Source organism: Desmodus rotundus, chromosome 7 (assembly GCF_022682495.2).
Source record: "Desmodus rotundus isolate HL8 chromosome 7, HLdesRot8A.1, whole genome shotgun sequence".
In the NCBI taxonomy this organism is placed as follows: Eukaryota; Metazoa; Chordata; class Mammalia; order Chiroptera; family Phyllostomidae; genus Desmodus; species Desmodus rotundus.
Genome location: NC_071393.1, coordinates 16,438,462 through 16,453,580, shown reverse-complemented (window position 1 = coordinate 16,453,580; position 15,119 = coordinate 16,438,462). Strand labels below are relative to the sequence as shown.

Here is a 15,119-nt window from a genome sequence, read left to right as displayed (position 1 = left end):
CTCATGAGCCCATACCGAATTCCCAAGGGCTCCCACGTGCCTTTGCACATTACCAAGTAGTATCTACTAGGACCTTTTACAGGGTTCTAAATTCCTCTCGACTGCAGTGGACACTGGATTTATGTAAATGTTATGTTTGGGGACCCTCCGACATCACAGAAAATTCTCTGGGCACTCAAAGTGTTTATCTTAGGGGTATGTTTGAGGCAACCCACCCCCAAAGTTACAGGCCCCCTCTCTTTAACAAGACTCCAGATGCCTTGGAAAAGGAGAGTTCAGAGAAGAGAAAGCAGCTGCTAGGGAATTAGAAGGAGGCAGAGCAGCAGGGTCAGCCGCTTGGATCCTCACGGGCTTTCCGATCCCCCCATGAGTTGAAGTGTTGTGTCGATGGCAGTGATTTTGTTCTTAGTTTCTCTTTGTTTGGGGGATCTGAGGAGGTGAGAGAAGGAAGAAATCTTGTTGTCTGAATGTTAAGAACCAAAATAAGATCATCCTTAGCTAGACAGACTGGAGGTCTTGTTTCAAGTTTAACTCCGGTGCCCGCCTCGCTCATGACTTCAGGGAGGCTCATGAATTAATGAAAAAAACGGAGAGAACAATTACAAGGAAGATGGAGCCAGCCCCATACCTCTAAGTTTCTCTTCTCACATCTTCAACTTTCCATTGTAACAAGGTCAGCAGTGCACAAAAAAGACAGAAATTATTAACACTGACACCATTTACTCAGATTTAAGGACAGGGTGTTTTCATACGTATATGGAAACCCTTGGATTTCCTTGATTTACTCCAACGGAGGTAAATGGAAATCAGCACCATCAAAAAGTATTTAGAGGTATTAAAAACCTCAGGTATAATCAAACCAAATTGACCAAATTAGCACTGTCTTCCCAAACATAATCAGTTGATATAAAACTTAAGAGATTTACTATGTCTTACGTTCAAGAACTAAGTCAGTGTAAATATCACATCATTATTTAACCATGAAATCTTTACACAGTATTGTCCTTTTAAAAGTTCAGGGCAGCCCTGACCAGTGAGGCTCAGCAGGTTGGGCATTGTCTAAAACACGAAAGGTCACAGTTCGGTTCCCAGTCAGGGCATGTGCCTGGGCTGTGCGTTCGGTCCCTGGTCAGGGCATGTACGATTGGCAACCGATTGATGTTTCTCTCTCACAATGATATTTCCCTCCCTCACTTTCTCCATCCCTTCCCTTGTCTAAAAAACCAGTAAAATCTTTTTTAAAAAAAGTTCAGGGCAAATAACAACTAAACACCTGCATGCGTATACACACACGATTACAGAACCCAGGTTAATACTAGCTTTATTACATCAAAATGCTTTCTACTCCTCCCGTATTTTCAGGTCAATGATCTTAAGTAGGAGCCATATTTTACAGCAATACTTACATGATTTAATTTTTTCAAAATTTCAATTTCTGTTTTAACATTGACAGCCGGATCCTTTGATAAATAAAATAACATTAGAGTTTATTAATAATAACAATAGCCAATACTTAGAAAATATTTACAGATAAACTTTGTTGAGTAACAGCTGCCTAAGTTCCAAAGCCAGCTCTACTCATACAGAGAAATCAAAGCCTACAGGATAATGACTTAAACAACTCGCCTAAAATCACTGTGTGAAGTGCTTGGCAAATAGGAAGTGTTCAATGAATGACCAAGCTGTTGATTTAAAAATATCATCTCACACAAGCCTCATAATCCCCAAGTAAACTGGAAGCCAAGCAAACTGGGTTCCATAATAATCCCCATTTCACAGACAGAGCAACTGAGGCTCAGAGGAAGGAAGCCACTTGCTCTGGTTCCCAGAGCCCGAAACAAGTGTTTCCACTGTTCTCATGCCTAAGTTCTGCTGGTCTCATTAGCTATGGAATTGTTTGCAGACATAAAAATGATAAAACAAACAAAACCACAAGCAAAAAGGTTATTTAATTAAACCAATTAAGAAACCGTCAAATCAAATATCTAAGAATAGAGCAGACACAGGTTTAGATTTCAACTGCGGGCTGACATATTTATTGAGATTCTTAACGAGAGGAAGCTTCAGGGTACTGAAGTTGTTCTCCATTACAATTCCAAAAGGATGAATCAAGTTACTCAACCTCATGGGCTACACCCTCCACGAGCACAGAGGATATAGAATTACATATTTATGTAAAATGGACTTCAGCTAAGAAACCCAGATGTTTAATTTTAAAAGCCTGCCTCTTCCTGTAAGCCGTTAAACTCATTACTAAGTCAGGGCGTGCTCTGATGATAGAGAGGTCTGAAAGAGTTCAAAACGATTTGAAAGATGAAAATTAAGAACTACAATTTTGCTGCAAGTCATTAAGAATCTTTCTCTGCCAAATGGGAAACAAAATCCAGAATCACAGGGGAAAAGATCTGTAACAAAGTGAACACAGAAAGGAAATTCCTCTTGCCGTGTGAGAATGGCATTGTCTTAGGGAAAGAAAAAAAATTCATTTTTAAGGAATGTTAAAGTATAATAGCCAGAAACAGCTGGCCACAAAGGAAAACGTGATTGATTACAGGTCACATTTTACACCACTTCATTGAGTCATGGTTAAAAGACCGATACATTTGACCATGTCATTCACACAGTCAGAGTGTGTTACATAAAATGTAATCAAATGAATGGCTAGTATATAAAGGGACTACTAAAGTAATTTAATTAAGAGTTTTTAAAAATCTATAAACACTAAGATATTCATTGCCACATCACTGGGAAGAGCAAAGAATCAGGAATTATCTAAACGATCAAACAGAGAAATGATGGAGCAAACTATGATAAAGTTGGTGAAATAAAGACCTGACCATCTAGAAGGATACATTAAGGAAAAGTTTAGGCATTAATGTTCGTATGGAAAAGCAGAACACAAACTTGTGTATACAATGTGATTTCAACCATCTAAAAACAAATTCATATGAACAAAGACTAGAAAGGAAAAAGAAAACTGAAAACAGCTGTGGTTTACAGTGGTGGGGATATGGCTGGAGTTTTTTTTTCCCCCCTAATTTCCTTTCATTTATTGTAAAAACAGTCTTGTGACAACGTAGAAGACAAAAAAAACCAACTTCCTGCAAGCACATTATTAAGTGCAACCAAATAGTTTTTGGAACCAAATTATTTATAAGTTTCTAGATTACTTGAATATGCTCAAAAATTTTCAATGTTCTTTGATACAAATTCACATACCTGAGCAGTAAATTCATCCTGACACTGAAAATAACCACTCCAAAATTATTCTTGGAAATTAAGAAGCGTTAAGAACAGCTGAGTAGCCAAAAACAGGTACTTACTGCCTCTTTCTCGGAGCCGATAGCAAATTTCCTTTTGCTGATGATCTTTACGGCTACTTTCTTACATGTTTTCCTCTCAAAAGCTAGCTTCACTTCACCACAGGCCCCACTACAGGGAAAAACATGGAAAGTGACTGTCAGAATGCTTTTAATCAGGAGACCCACCACTCCTGAGTTCACCTCAACTATTGCAAGTTAAAGGTGGTCCAGTGCTCGCTTCGCAGCACATACGCTAAAAAATCGGAATACAGAAACAGCATGGCCTCTGCGCAAGGATCTCTCTCTCTCTCTCTCTCTCTCACACACACACACACACACACACACACACACACACACACACACAAATACACGAAAGCAGTCCATACACAATCCTCCCATTGTTCCTGTTTGTAAGCATGGTGAAACCTCACCAATATAACATGGCAAGGGCAGAAGTGCATGTGGATCATCCAACAACACCAGGTCAGCTCCACACTCCACGTTTCGAGCTGATATATACTGGTCCTACTGGCACCCCAGACGGGAAACTTCTCATAAAGACACTCAGAACAAGTAGATGTGCCTTATCCCAGAGATCAGAGAAACACCCAACAAAACCAAGTCCTACTCAAAAATAAGTGCCTGAAACAAGTTACAGCAAACAATCTCTGCAAATTAATTACTTTCGTTGACGCATTTCTGTCTTACTTTCTGTTGTCAAAGGAAGTGTGTAAGCAGTTGATGCCATGAATTGTACCCTAAATAAACTAATACCTAGGAAACCAAAACTTGTACACAATTAAATGGCTTGCAGTGAGCTCTCAAAGATTTACAATGGATTGGGATACTGTAATAGAGGAGGAATGCAAACCTAGGATGCCACCCAGTAGATAGCTGATCCTATGTCAGTGTTCTCCAAAGCTTGGTCAGCCCAAGGTCACGCCTACTTGAATACCAATCATTCATTACCTGCTTGAAGTAGACCATTAAAACTATCATGGGTTTGGGTGCCGTGAATCACTGGCCAAGACCTCTTTTTTATTGTGTACTGTATTGTGTATGTACCCTACGTAACATAAAATTTAGCACTGTGACCATTTTAAAGTGGACAATTCAGTGGCACTAAGTACATCTATAGTGTTCTACGACCGCCACCCCTATCCAGCTCCAGAACAATTTTATCAGCCCGAAAGGAAACCTATATCCACTAAGTATTCACTCTCGTTCCACTTGCCTCAGCTCCTGGCAATCAGTAATCTGCTCTTTGTCTATGAATTTGCCTATTCTGAATATCTAATTGACAATAAAATCATACAATATCGTAGCTTCTTGGGGTCTGACTCCTTTCACCTAGAATGTGTTCAAGATTCATCCACACTGTAGCATGTGTATTAGTATTTCTTTCCTTGTTATAACTAAGTAACATCGCATTTTTATGGATATATCACATTTGTTTATCCATTCAATTGTTGATGGATGCTCGGGTTGTTTCCACCTTTTGGCGTTGCGAAGAGAGCTGCAATGTCCTATGTTTAACATTTTGAGATAGAACCAAATTATTTCCCCCAGTGGCTGCACCATTTTACATTCCCACCAGCAGTGAACGGGGACTCCAATTTCACCACATCCTCACACTTATTATTTTCCATTTCTTTATTATGGCCATCCTAGAAGGGTGTGAAGTGGTATCTTACTATGGTTTTGGTCTGCCTTTCCCTAATGGCTAATAATGCTAAACGTTTTCACACGTGGTTTTTGCTCATTTGTGTACCTTCATTGGAGAAATGTCTATTTAAATCCTTGGCCCATTTTTTAATTGGGTTCTGTTTTTGTTTTGAGTTGTAAGGATTCTCCATTCTGGATACAAAATCTTTATGATATATGATTCATAAATATTATCTCTCATTCTGTGAGTTGTTTCACTCTCCTGCCAATGTCTTTTGATGCACAAAACGTTCTTAAATTTGATGGAGTCTAATATACCTATTTTTTTTTTCTGTTGTTGCTTGTGCTTTTGGTGCCACATTTCAGTAGCCACTGCCAAATCAAAGGTCATGGAAGAGCTGTCCCTATGTGAGAATGGTCCATGTAACTATTATTATTTAAAATGCTCAAACCATTTTCCAATTCCCCTTCTGCTGCTAGCAGTCACCTTTTGCCTGAGAAGCCTTCCCTGAGCCCAGGGGAGCGCCTGTAACAGTACAACGCTCACTACTAGAATGTGGGGTAGACAAGTAAAATTAGGTTGATCGGGGCTGTCCCTAGAATCAGATGCTGATGTTGGGAGAGAAACAATTCTCTCAGCTATGGTTTCTAGCAGAAAAAAACAAAACAAAACATGAATGCTGAACTCCCGAAAGCTGTTTTTCCTGCCGCACAGAGATAGCAATTCTATACGAGGGCAACAAATTGTAGCTGAATCAAGAGACTGAGCCAAAACCATGACAACACTGTGGGAGCCTTCAGATCCAGCCACAGACAAAGCCAAACAGAACATCAGAATTCAAGAGTGAAATACAGCTCAAGGGCCTCCCGGTCCAGCCATGCCTGAAGTCAGCTGTGTCCCTGTATTTCCTAGTTACAAGAGCCAATACATTTCTTAATTGACTCATTTAAGTTTCTGTCACCTGCTACAAGTTAGAGGATTTGTGTTGAATCTTCCCACAGAAGAAAAAGAAAAAAAAAAAAAGAGTCCCACATTATTTCTTAAGGGCAGGCACAAATTTGGCTACGAGCTCCCAAGCAGTCAACGCAAATATGGAAACACAATGAGTTACTGAATTTAATGTCCATAAACTAAAATATCTCTCATAGATGGTCATAAAGAATACGCAGTGCTTGATTCTGTGTGGCAGGAATATGGGTGGTTATTTCCTTCCATTCTTTTCTATTTTCATGTTACTAAAAATATCAACAGGTTAGAAAGGTCTTTGGGGGTAGGGAAGGAATGGTAGGTGAAGGACATTGTAGAATGTGGTAAAGGTATCCTGAATATATTCCCTAAAAAAGTGGTTCTCAAAGTATGATCAGGGAACCCCTAAAGGACCCCTCCAAGACCCTTTCTAGGTGTCTACAAAGTCAAAATTATTTTCAGAATAATACTAACACATTACTTGCCTTTTTCATTTTGATTCTCTCTTAACTATATACAGAGTTTTCCAGAAGCTACATGGCACATGACATCAAAGCAGACTAAATAAAGACATAAATATTGGACTTACGGTCAAGATGGCGGCACAGGCAGACACGGCTCACCTCTTTGCAGAATCACATCAAAATCCAACTACACTACAGAACAACCATCACGCAGAACAATCAGAAATTGAGTGGAATGGAAGTCTGACAACTACAGAACTAAAGAAACCCCATCCATCCAGACTGGTAGCAGGGGTGCAGATGCTGAATGGGCTGGTCCCACAGTGTGGTAGATAAAAATTTGGGAGGGATATCTAGGAACCAGGGACACCCAGACCCACACCAGGCCCCCAGGCCCAGGGTTCTAATGCCAGGAAGATAAGTCCCCACAACTTCTGGCTGCAAATACCAGCAGGGATTAAGTCCGTGGAAGGAACTGCTACAGACCTAAGCAGTTCCTCTTAAAGAACCCACATACGGACTCACCTACTCAGACTTACTCCCTCTGGTCTCCAGCACTGGAGTAGTTTGAAAGGCACCAGTGGCATAAAGAGAAGAACTGAAGTCGCTGGCATCAAGGCAAGCAGAGGCCATTGTCCCTTTTCTAACCCCCCATACCCCCCAACTAGAACCAGCAGCTGGTGCCGTATCTGAGACTCCATCAACCTGGCTAACACTGTTTGACCCACCTTGGAGATCCCCAGAGACTCGGCCCCACCCCACTTATGACCCACCCAAGCTGCTTTTCCATATGAATGGCTGGTCTTGGCTCATGCTTCACAACTTCCTAAATCTCCTCAAAGAACAAGAGCTGGCCTCACTGAGCCCCAGACACAGCAGCACTAGCAGCAGCCAGCCTAGATTAAACAGCATGGCTTTGCCTGGGAATCTCCAAGCCCAGCACAAGTAGCAGCCTTCTCAGATTGCTTTATAGCTCAGACAGGGTGGCCCTGGGCAAAATACAGATGGGGGTTGACCACGGCCTGCACCACCCGTAAACCCCATGGCTAGCAGCCCCAATGGACAGCTACAAAACACGTTGGAGCACCACCTCTCTGCCTCTGCACAGCTGATCCTCCATGGAGGGCTAACACTGAGGGCTAACACTTTGCAGGTTAGAAGAGACTGGCAAGAAATATTTAAAGTCATGAAAAGCAGGGACCCAGAGCCAAAACTGCTCTACCCAGCAAAGCTATTGTTTAGAATCGAAGGCCAGATAAAGAGCTTTCCAGACAAGAAAAAACTAAAGTAGTTCATCACCACCAAACCATTATTATATGAAATGTTAAAGGGACTTATTTAAGAAAAAGATCAAAACTGTGAATCATAAAATGGCAAAAAATACATATCTGTCAACAATTGAATCTAAACTAAGTAAATAAGAACAGAGAAAGAATCATGGACACAGAGAGCATTTTGATGGTTGCCAGATGGTAGGGGGGCAGTAGGGGAATAGGTGAAGAGGTGAGGGGGTTAAGAAGTACAAATAGGAAGTTAGAGAATAGCCACGGGGACATAAAGCACAGCATAGGCAATGGAGTAGCCAAAGAACTTATAGCCATGAACAATGATGAGTGGATTGCCTGAGGGAGTGTGGGATGCTGTGTGGAGGCAGACAAAGGGGGGAAAATCAGGACAACTGTAATAGCATAATCAGTAAAATATAATTAAAAAATATATATATATATCAGGAACTAGCTATCTTCTAGTAAGCTAGATAGCAAAAAGATTTGCAAAATGTGACATAATGCCCTTTTCCTCAATCTTTTCAAAAATTATTTTTCACTAAAAAAATGTTATATATCTTAACATTAGTGAGTTTATTTTTAATGAGTAAATATTAACATCTCCATTTTAATTTCTAGTACAGTGTATATCAATAGACTTAAGACACATGAAAAAAAAGCTCTCTGGGGTCCTCAGACCAAATATTTTGAGAACATTGCCCTGTTCAATGGTCAGTTTATTTTCACTTCCCAAGATGTCACACATTCTGAGTGGGGCAAAAATACAGTAAACATTTCCTTTCAGAAGGCTAAAAATCACTGGATTGTCCTTTAAGTGTATGAACTGTGTGGTATGTGAACTGTATCTTACTAAAACTTCTTTAAAAAAATTATTACAGATAAAATTTACGCGGAAAAACTATTCACTTGAATCGATCACATTAAATAAATCAATAACACACCTACAACAAATCAGTGACCTAGAAATATATTATGAATAGAGAATGAATGTTATCTCACCAGGAACAAAAAAACTAAGCAACGACAAATGTTCAGAAAAAAAATTAAGTACACTTTCCACAAGAAAAAAAAACTTACCTTCCAAGAGTTTTTGACATGATGTATTTGTCTCTTAATTCCTTGGGATAAACTGATTGATCATCTACAGTCAGATCGAAAAATACAAAAACTAAGGGGAAAATGGCAGAAATAGGTCTCATTAGTTCATTAGATAAAGAGAAGATGAGTGGTCCTAAACTTTAGTTAATATATGAAATATAAGACAATTGTTTTAATTACATTTACTACCTAACCCTAAAGAAATTATTTAGCTAGGCTAAAACATGTCATAGAAGCTGTAGAAAACTGTGACAAAAGTCATTCTTTAATGGAAATACACAGTATCATTCTCACTATAATGCATAAAATCCATACATAAATACCAGTCTTATTCGAGGACCTCAGAATATTAATCAACTGCATTAATATAGAATACCTGTGCAGATTACAAAAGACCAGAACCTAAAAGTGGTAAGTTTCAGCCTAAATAAAACTGTTCGAGGCAATAAACATCGCAATAAAAATTAAGCCATGGATTATCACCCTAGAATTACCTTCTTTTAGCCATTTACACCTTTATAGATGGGTATTTATTGTGCAGACCATCTCGAACCTAGTTGTAAAGTTAAATAAATAGCACTTTCCCCAAAATTCCCCCTTATTTCTCTATTATTCATACTCTGTTTCAGAAAAAGAAAACAACAACAAAAAAAACACCCTGCTCGCCCTGACCTGTGTGGCTCAGTTGGCTGGGCATCATCCTGCAAAGCAAAAGGTTACCAGTTCGATTCCCAGTCAGGGCACATGCCTGGGTTGCAGGCCAGGTCCTCAGCTAAGGGTGTGCGAGAAGCTACTAATCAATGCAACTCTTGCACATTGATGTTTCTCTCCCTCTCTTCTCCATCCCTTCCACTCTCTCTAAAAATAATAAATCATTTTTTTAAAATTGTGTATTAATTTTTACATGTTTAAACTTCAGTCACCTTCAAATACTCTCCATTTGATGCAAGACACCTATCGAGACTTTTTTCCCACTGCTCAAAACAGTTTTGAATTCATCAATTTTAACGCCTTTTAGTGTTTCTGCCTTTTTTTGTTTCACCTCTTCCACACTAGCAAAACGTTTCCCTTTGAGGACTTTTTTCATCCGGGGAAACAATAAAAAGTTGTTTCAGTGAAATCAGGTGAATAGGGAGACTGGGGCATGTGGGTCATGTTGCTTTTGGTCAAAAACTGCTGAACACTCAGTGCAGTGTGGGCAGGTATGCTTATAAATCACCCACCATGAAATGGGCAAACATGTTGAATCTTCAAAAAAATCACTGAAGCCAAATGCAGCCTCTCACAACAACGCCAGCTGGTACACTAATACAGATGGGTTCCTAGAACACTCACCTAGCAGGGGAAGCCTATATTACAAGGGGTCTGCCCTCCAGAAGGTAATTCCGATTTTTTGGGGGGTCCTCCCTTGGTATTCTACAAAGAACACAATGTCAATTATACTTTTTTTTTTTTAATAGAGAAAGGGGAAGGAAGGCAGAAAGAAACATCAATATAAGAAACATTGATCAGCTGCCTGTCATCTGTACCCCCATTGGGGACCAAACCCACAACCCAGGCATGTGCCCTGACTGGGAACTGAACCAGCAACCCTTAGCTCTGTGGTATGATGCCCAACGAACTGAGCCACACCAGTTAGGGCTCAATTTTCCTTTTTATGGGAGGAAAAAGAATCCAAAAACCATAAAACGAGTTACCTTTATTATTCGACACTGAAAGTGCAATTTCAGAATTGTTACTCAAAGGAAGGCGTCTTCCTTTCCCTACAAGTTCTCTATTTACAAAGGTTCCATTCCCACTGTGATCTTCTATATATGCGATATAAGAGTTTTTAGGACCCATTTCCTAAAATAGAGAACATTGGATTTCAAAGTTTTAACAGAGGGGAGTCATTGTGGGAAGATATCTAACAGTGAGGACTAGATTACCAGCTCTTCCAGACATGTGGTTATTTGTCACCTACCCTGAAAATCCGAAAGTGCTTCTTGCTGTAAGTCCGATATTTATCCGTTCTTTTCAGCAGGGGCTCATCAAAGCAGTACTCACAGCTTCTATCCCTCCCAAACCAGTAGTTGTCATTAACACACTCTGTAACACCAAAGCACACACCAGAGTGCTGTTGAATGTCATGTATCAAACACCTTTAAAAACTGCTCATAAAATTTACTAGTAGGAAAATAGCCTAAGAAGGCAATCAAATTTATAGATTTGTTTATCAAGATGTTCTAAGATTAAAAATGAAGAAACAAAAATTTCTCTCAAGCAATGTTGGAAAGATAGGAGGGAGGGAGAGAGGGGAGGGGAGGGGAGGGGAGAGATCTGCAACACTGGGAAATCATTGAAGGACGGACTGGAAGTCAGGTGAAGAATTCTGTACTAATGCAAATATGACCATTTCAAAAAATCAAATTAACCGCTTGAAAAGAGTTTGCAGTCTAGTGGGAAGATGAACATGGAAACAACGCAGGTAGACTCCCCTAGGGCAGCAGAAGATGTTAGTCAGAGGCAGCTCTGCCTAGAGCAACCAAGGAGGCCTCTTGCAGGAGGCAAGACAGGAAAGATAGGTTAAACTCTTCGGAAGCCAATATGGAACTACCCATTACAAAGGAAGGCCCTGCCTACCCTATGACCCAGCTTAGGCTCTACCCTGGAGACATTTGCCCAACCGACCAAGAAGACAACTGCAGAGACGTTCACTGCAACCTTTCTTGCAAGAACAAAAACTGGAAACAACCTAAGCATCTATTAATAAGGGAAAGAATAAATGAACCATGGCACTTCTACTAGAAACCAGGAGCTTCGGGGCAGTTGGAAAAAGAAGGGCATGGAGAGTTCATCAGGACACTAACAAGGGCCTAGGGCTATGGACAGAGAAGGGGCCTGCTCTGACTTTACACATTAGGAGAGCCCTCAGGCACATGCCTGGAGGAGGGCAGAAAGAACAGTGTATGAGGCAAAGGGACCAAAAGCTCTCAGTGAGAAAATTAGAGGTAGAATCCAAGGAAGGATGGGTCCCTCCTCCTAGTAGAGAACGGGGTACAGATGAGAGAGCATTTGGAGAAAGGGAGAGATGTATTGTTTTTAACATGTGAGCTGAAAGTTTAAATAAGTTCTTGTCTTTGCCAGGATTCTAGACCTCTTCAAAGTTCAAACTCACTGTCCTCCTCAGAGGGCCCTGTATCACTAAAAAAAATTATAGGCACCTGGGAAAAATTAACCCATCTCTCTCTTTGATCCCATTAAATCCCGACCTTTGGCTTATCTCCCTCATCTTCCCGTTACTATTATTTCCCCATTTAATAGATGTGTGAGGCTCAGAGAAGTAGCATCATTTGCCTGAGGTTACACAGCTAGAAAGAGACAGAGCTGGGACTTGAACCCATGTCCCTGACTGTAGCACCCTCACACTTCCCTCACTCTCCCAGCTATACTCTCACCCTTTTCTTCCCACTCAAGCATTTTTCATCTTTCCCTCCCTACCAGTTTCTTTCATTCTCATTACATACAGTAACAAGGTTTCCTTTTGGCAGCTAACTAATTTCATTACCTTCCTGACCCTTTCTTTCATAATGACAGATTAAGAACATAGGTTGAAAGTCTGAAAGTTGTAGGTTCAAAACCTGCCTCTGCCAACTTCTACCTGTATGACCGTAAATAAGTTTAATCAATTTCTCTCTAAGCCTGTTTACTCTTCTGTGAAATGGAGGCAAGAATAATACACTCAGACTATTTTGAAATTTAAGTTAGATAATCCCACACTCCAACCAACATCAGACAGGCCAGCGTCAGGGAGTAGAAGTTGCCTTAGCACAGGGAGGATGACAGGTGCTGGCACAGGTTCAAGTCTTAGCACAGGTGCTTGTAGTCCGGGGTCAATTTGTACAGGCCCTACAAATGGCAGCATCTCGAGCTTTCTGCTGCAGCAAATATCTGTACTTGTTTTTCTGAACACCATATTAATAATACCCAACATAACAAAGGGTCTTACCAAGATTGGAGAATCCATCCTGAAGGGCCCATAATCGAGCCCAAGGGGCAGGGACAGGCTCCTCCGGTTCTTGGTCCTCAGGAATAGAATACAGTTCCTGAGTGGACACTGTATCTAGGGAGCTCAGTGTCCCCGAGCTGGAGTGAGATGACTGGCTGGACGTTGGCACTGTGCTGGTAGAGGAGCTGGATGTGCCCTGGGACTGTGAGGAGCCACTGTGTGTCTGTGAGGAGGGGCTGCTGCCCTGGGACTGCTGACACTCCACATCTGGCTCCTGAGACATCACGACCTCAAAAAGTAAGTGGCCAACAATAAGGTGAGCTTCCAGGAACAAGACTTAAGAGTGCAAGCGTAAAGGATGAGCATATTGCAATGGCAAAAAAAAAAAAAAAAAAAAAAAAAAAAAATCCAGGACAGCATGCTCTGCAAAAATTAAAATTCTAACAGTCTAAACCTATAGTTCTGGGCTGAGTTTTTCATCAGATCACTTTCTCTAGATCAGTTTCCTTTTTTTTTTGTCTGATAGCCCCAAACCACAGGGGAAAGGAACAAAAAAAAATTATTCAAAGGCTATAAATTTAAAAAAGTATTGAAAAAATGAAGTTGAGGAGGGGGGAAAGACTTAGTTACACCCATCCAATCTTTAAAAATTAGAAATAAAACCTAAAATTAACATTACCCTTAAATGTCACATTTGCTTGGAAAGAGAAAGAAGGGGAAGAAGGGTCTGGGGGCTTTGGAGTAAAAGACGGGCAAAGAGGAACCTCAGTTATTTGTTGTACCACTGGGGGGTGGGGTCATTTACATAAAAGACTGCTGGTGCTCCTCCTCCCCCAAAACAGCTCCGGAAGGTAAGGACCAAATTCTGCTGGTTGTTTAGAGATTCCTTCGAGGCTAAGTGCTGGGCCACTTAAAGAGGCAAACAGAACACAAAGAAGACAGCCTATAAACAACTCCACCTAGTTTTTTGTGATGCTAAGTAACTAGAGGCTCATCTTTTCAGAATCCTAAAAGGCCTGCCAGCCCTTCCGAATCTTGCAGCAGCCATTCTTTGAGCCACAGAAGACTCTAACAAAGGTTCCCACCCTTGCTTTAGAATTAACTAGATAGACAGTTAAACTCTGATAACAACCTATGGTAAAGTCAAAGTAACTTTCAAACCCCTAACTTTAAATCCCTAATCTGATTCTTTTTTAAAGGTACTTTCTCTCCAGATTCCCACACTCAGGTGACTACTCCTCCCAGAGAACATAGTAAGCATTACTCACACTGACTGCATGTACACAGCTTTCCAGATACAAAAGTCCTGATGAGTTTTCCTTTAAAGCAAAGGAGGAAGGTGATGCCAGAGCTGAGTCTGACACTCCAGCTGCATTGATACTACCTCGGCCAGGCCAGGCGGTGTTCTCCTCACGTTTTTTGAGCGAAACTTCTCCACCCTGAAAACTGGCAAAAGACAGTGTGTCAAGAGATAGCTATCATGGCTTACGATGAGTAAGGGTCAACCAGGTGGGGACCACACTAGCCTCAGCCATGAGTACAGTGGAGTGAGTGGTTAGAGGCAAATAAGTCTGGAGTCAGATCTTTGCATGACCTTTAGGTAGATCACAACCTCTTGGAACCTTATCTGATAAAAGTAGATATTGAGGGTTAAATGAAATGATGCATGGAAGCTCCTCCCACAGCAATGCTTGATAATTGGGAGCACAGAATTCCAGTCCCAAAGAATCCAACAGCACTTTACAAGTGCAACACAATTTTTTTTTCCAAAGAAAGAAACTAAGGAAGACTGGTGCTTTCCCACCCCCTCCTCGCCACCCCATTACACACACTTACTTATGGACACTTGCAGGGAATTCTACACAGGTCAGTGTGTATCCAGTTCCTGCAGCGCGTAGCAGAGTATTCTCGATAGGTATTTTCGAGATTGAACCTAAAGTACGGTAACAACTGCTAACATTTATAGAACTCTTCACAAAGCAACTTCGCTCTGATTTTGAACAGTAAAACTTTGCTGCTTCTTATCCTGCACGTGTGAGCCAGCTTCAGCTTGTAACGGGAAATGAACTTCACCTGGAAGTTCATCTGCAAAGAAGGAAGAGTCGCCCACGCACTCCTCTCCAACCTCACACCACCCCCACCCCCACCCCGAGTTCAAAAAAGGAAGACAAAGCGGAAGGCCACGAGATTCAGCTCACATTAAAACGCTGAGGTCGGGATTCGAACCCGCAAACACCCAAGAAAAGTTCCCCCTTAAAACTCACCGCGTGAGCCCACCTGGACCCACACACTCCCAGTACCTGCAGCCTGCGGCGTGGCGCTAAACAAATACAAACTTCACTCTCAACC

The 15,119-nt window shown here is 41.1% G+C and overlaps 1 protein-coding gene across 5 annotated transcripts in view; it reads right to left on the bottom strand.

Annotated features, from left to right (window-relative positions):
• CHEK2 (checkpoint kinase 2) overlaps positions 1 to 15,110 on the bottom strand; it is a 29,312-nt gene extending 14,202 nt beyond the window's left edge. Inside the window, exons 1-10 of one of the 5 annotated variants that reach the window (XM_045200987.3) lie at positions 15,035 to 15,110; positions 14,607 to 14,703; positions 14,039 to 14,216; positions 13,576 to 13,679; positions 12,771 to 13,059; positions 10,746 to 10,870; positions 10,480 to 10,627; positions 8,762 to 8,852; positions 3,324 to 3,432; positions 1,407 to 1,460 (exon numbers count right to left, since the gene is read on the bottom strand). In XM_045200987.3, coding sequence (XP_045056922.1) covers positions 1,407 to 1,460; positions 3,324 to 3,432; positions 8,762 to 8,852; positions 10,480 to 10,627; positions 10,746 to 10,870; positions 12,771 to 13,053 — 810 coding nt within the window. In that variant the 5' untranslated portion in view covers positions 13,054 to 13,059; positions 13,576 to 13,679; positions 14,039 to 14,216; positions 14,607 to 14,703; positions 15,035 to 15,110. Of the gene's footprint in view, positions 1 to 1,406; positions 1,461 to 3,323; positions 3,433 to 8,761; positions 8,853 to 10,479; positions 10,628 to 10,745; positions 10,871 to 12,770; positions 13,060 to 13,575; positions 13,680 to 14,038; positions 14,217 to 14,606; positions 14,856 to 15,034 lie in introns of all 5 variants that reach the window. The other 4 variants (XM_045200989.3, XM_045200986.2, XM_024567153.3 and 1 more) reach the window with 4 other exon arrangements.
• Positions 15,111 to 15,119: the final 9 nt, after the last annotated feature.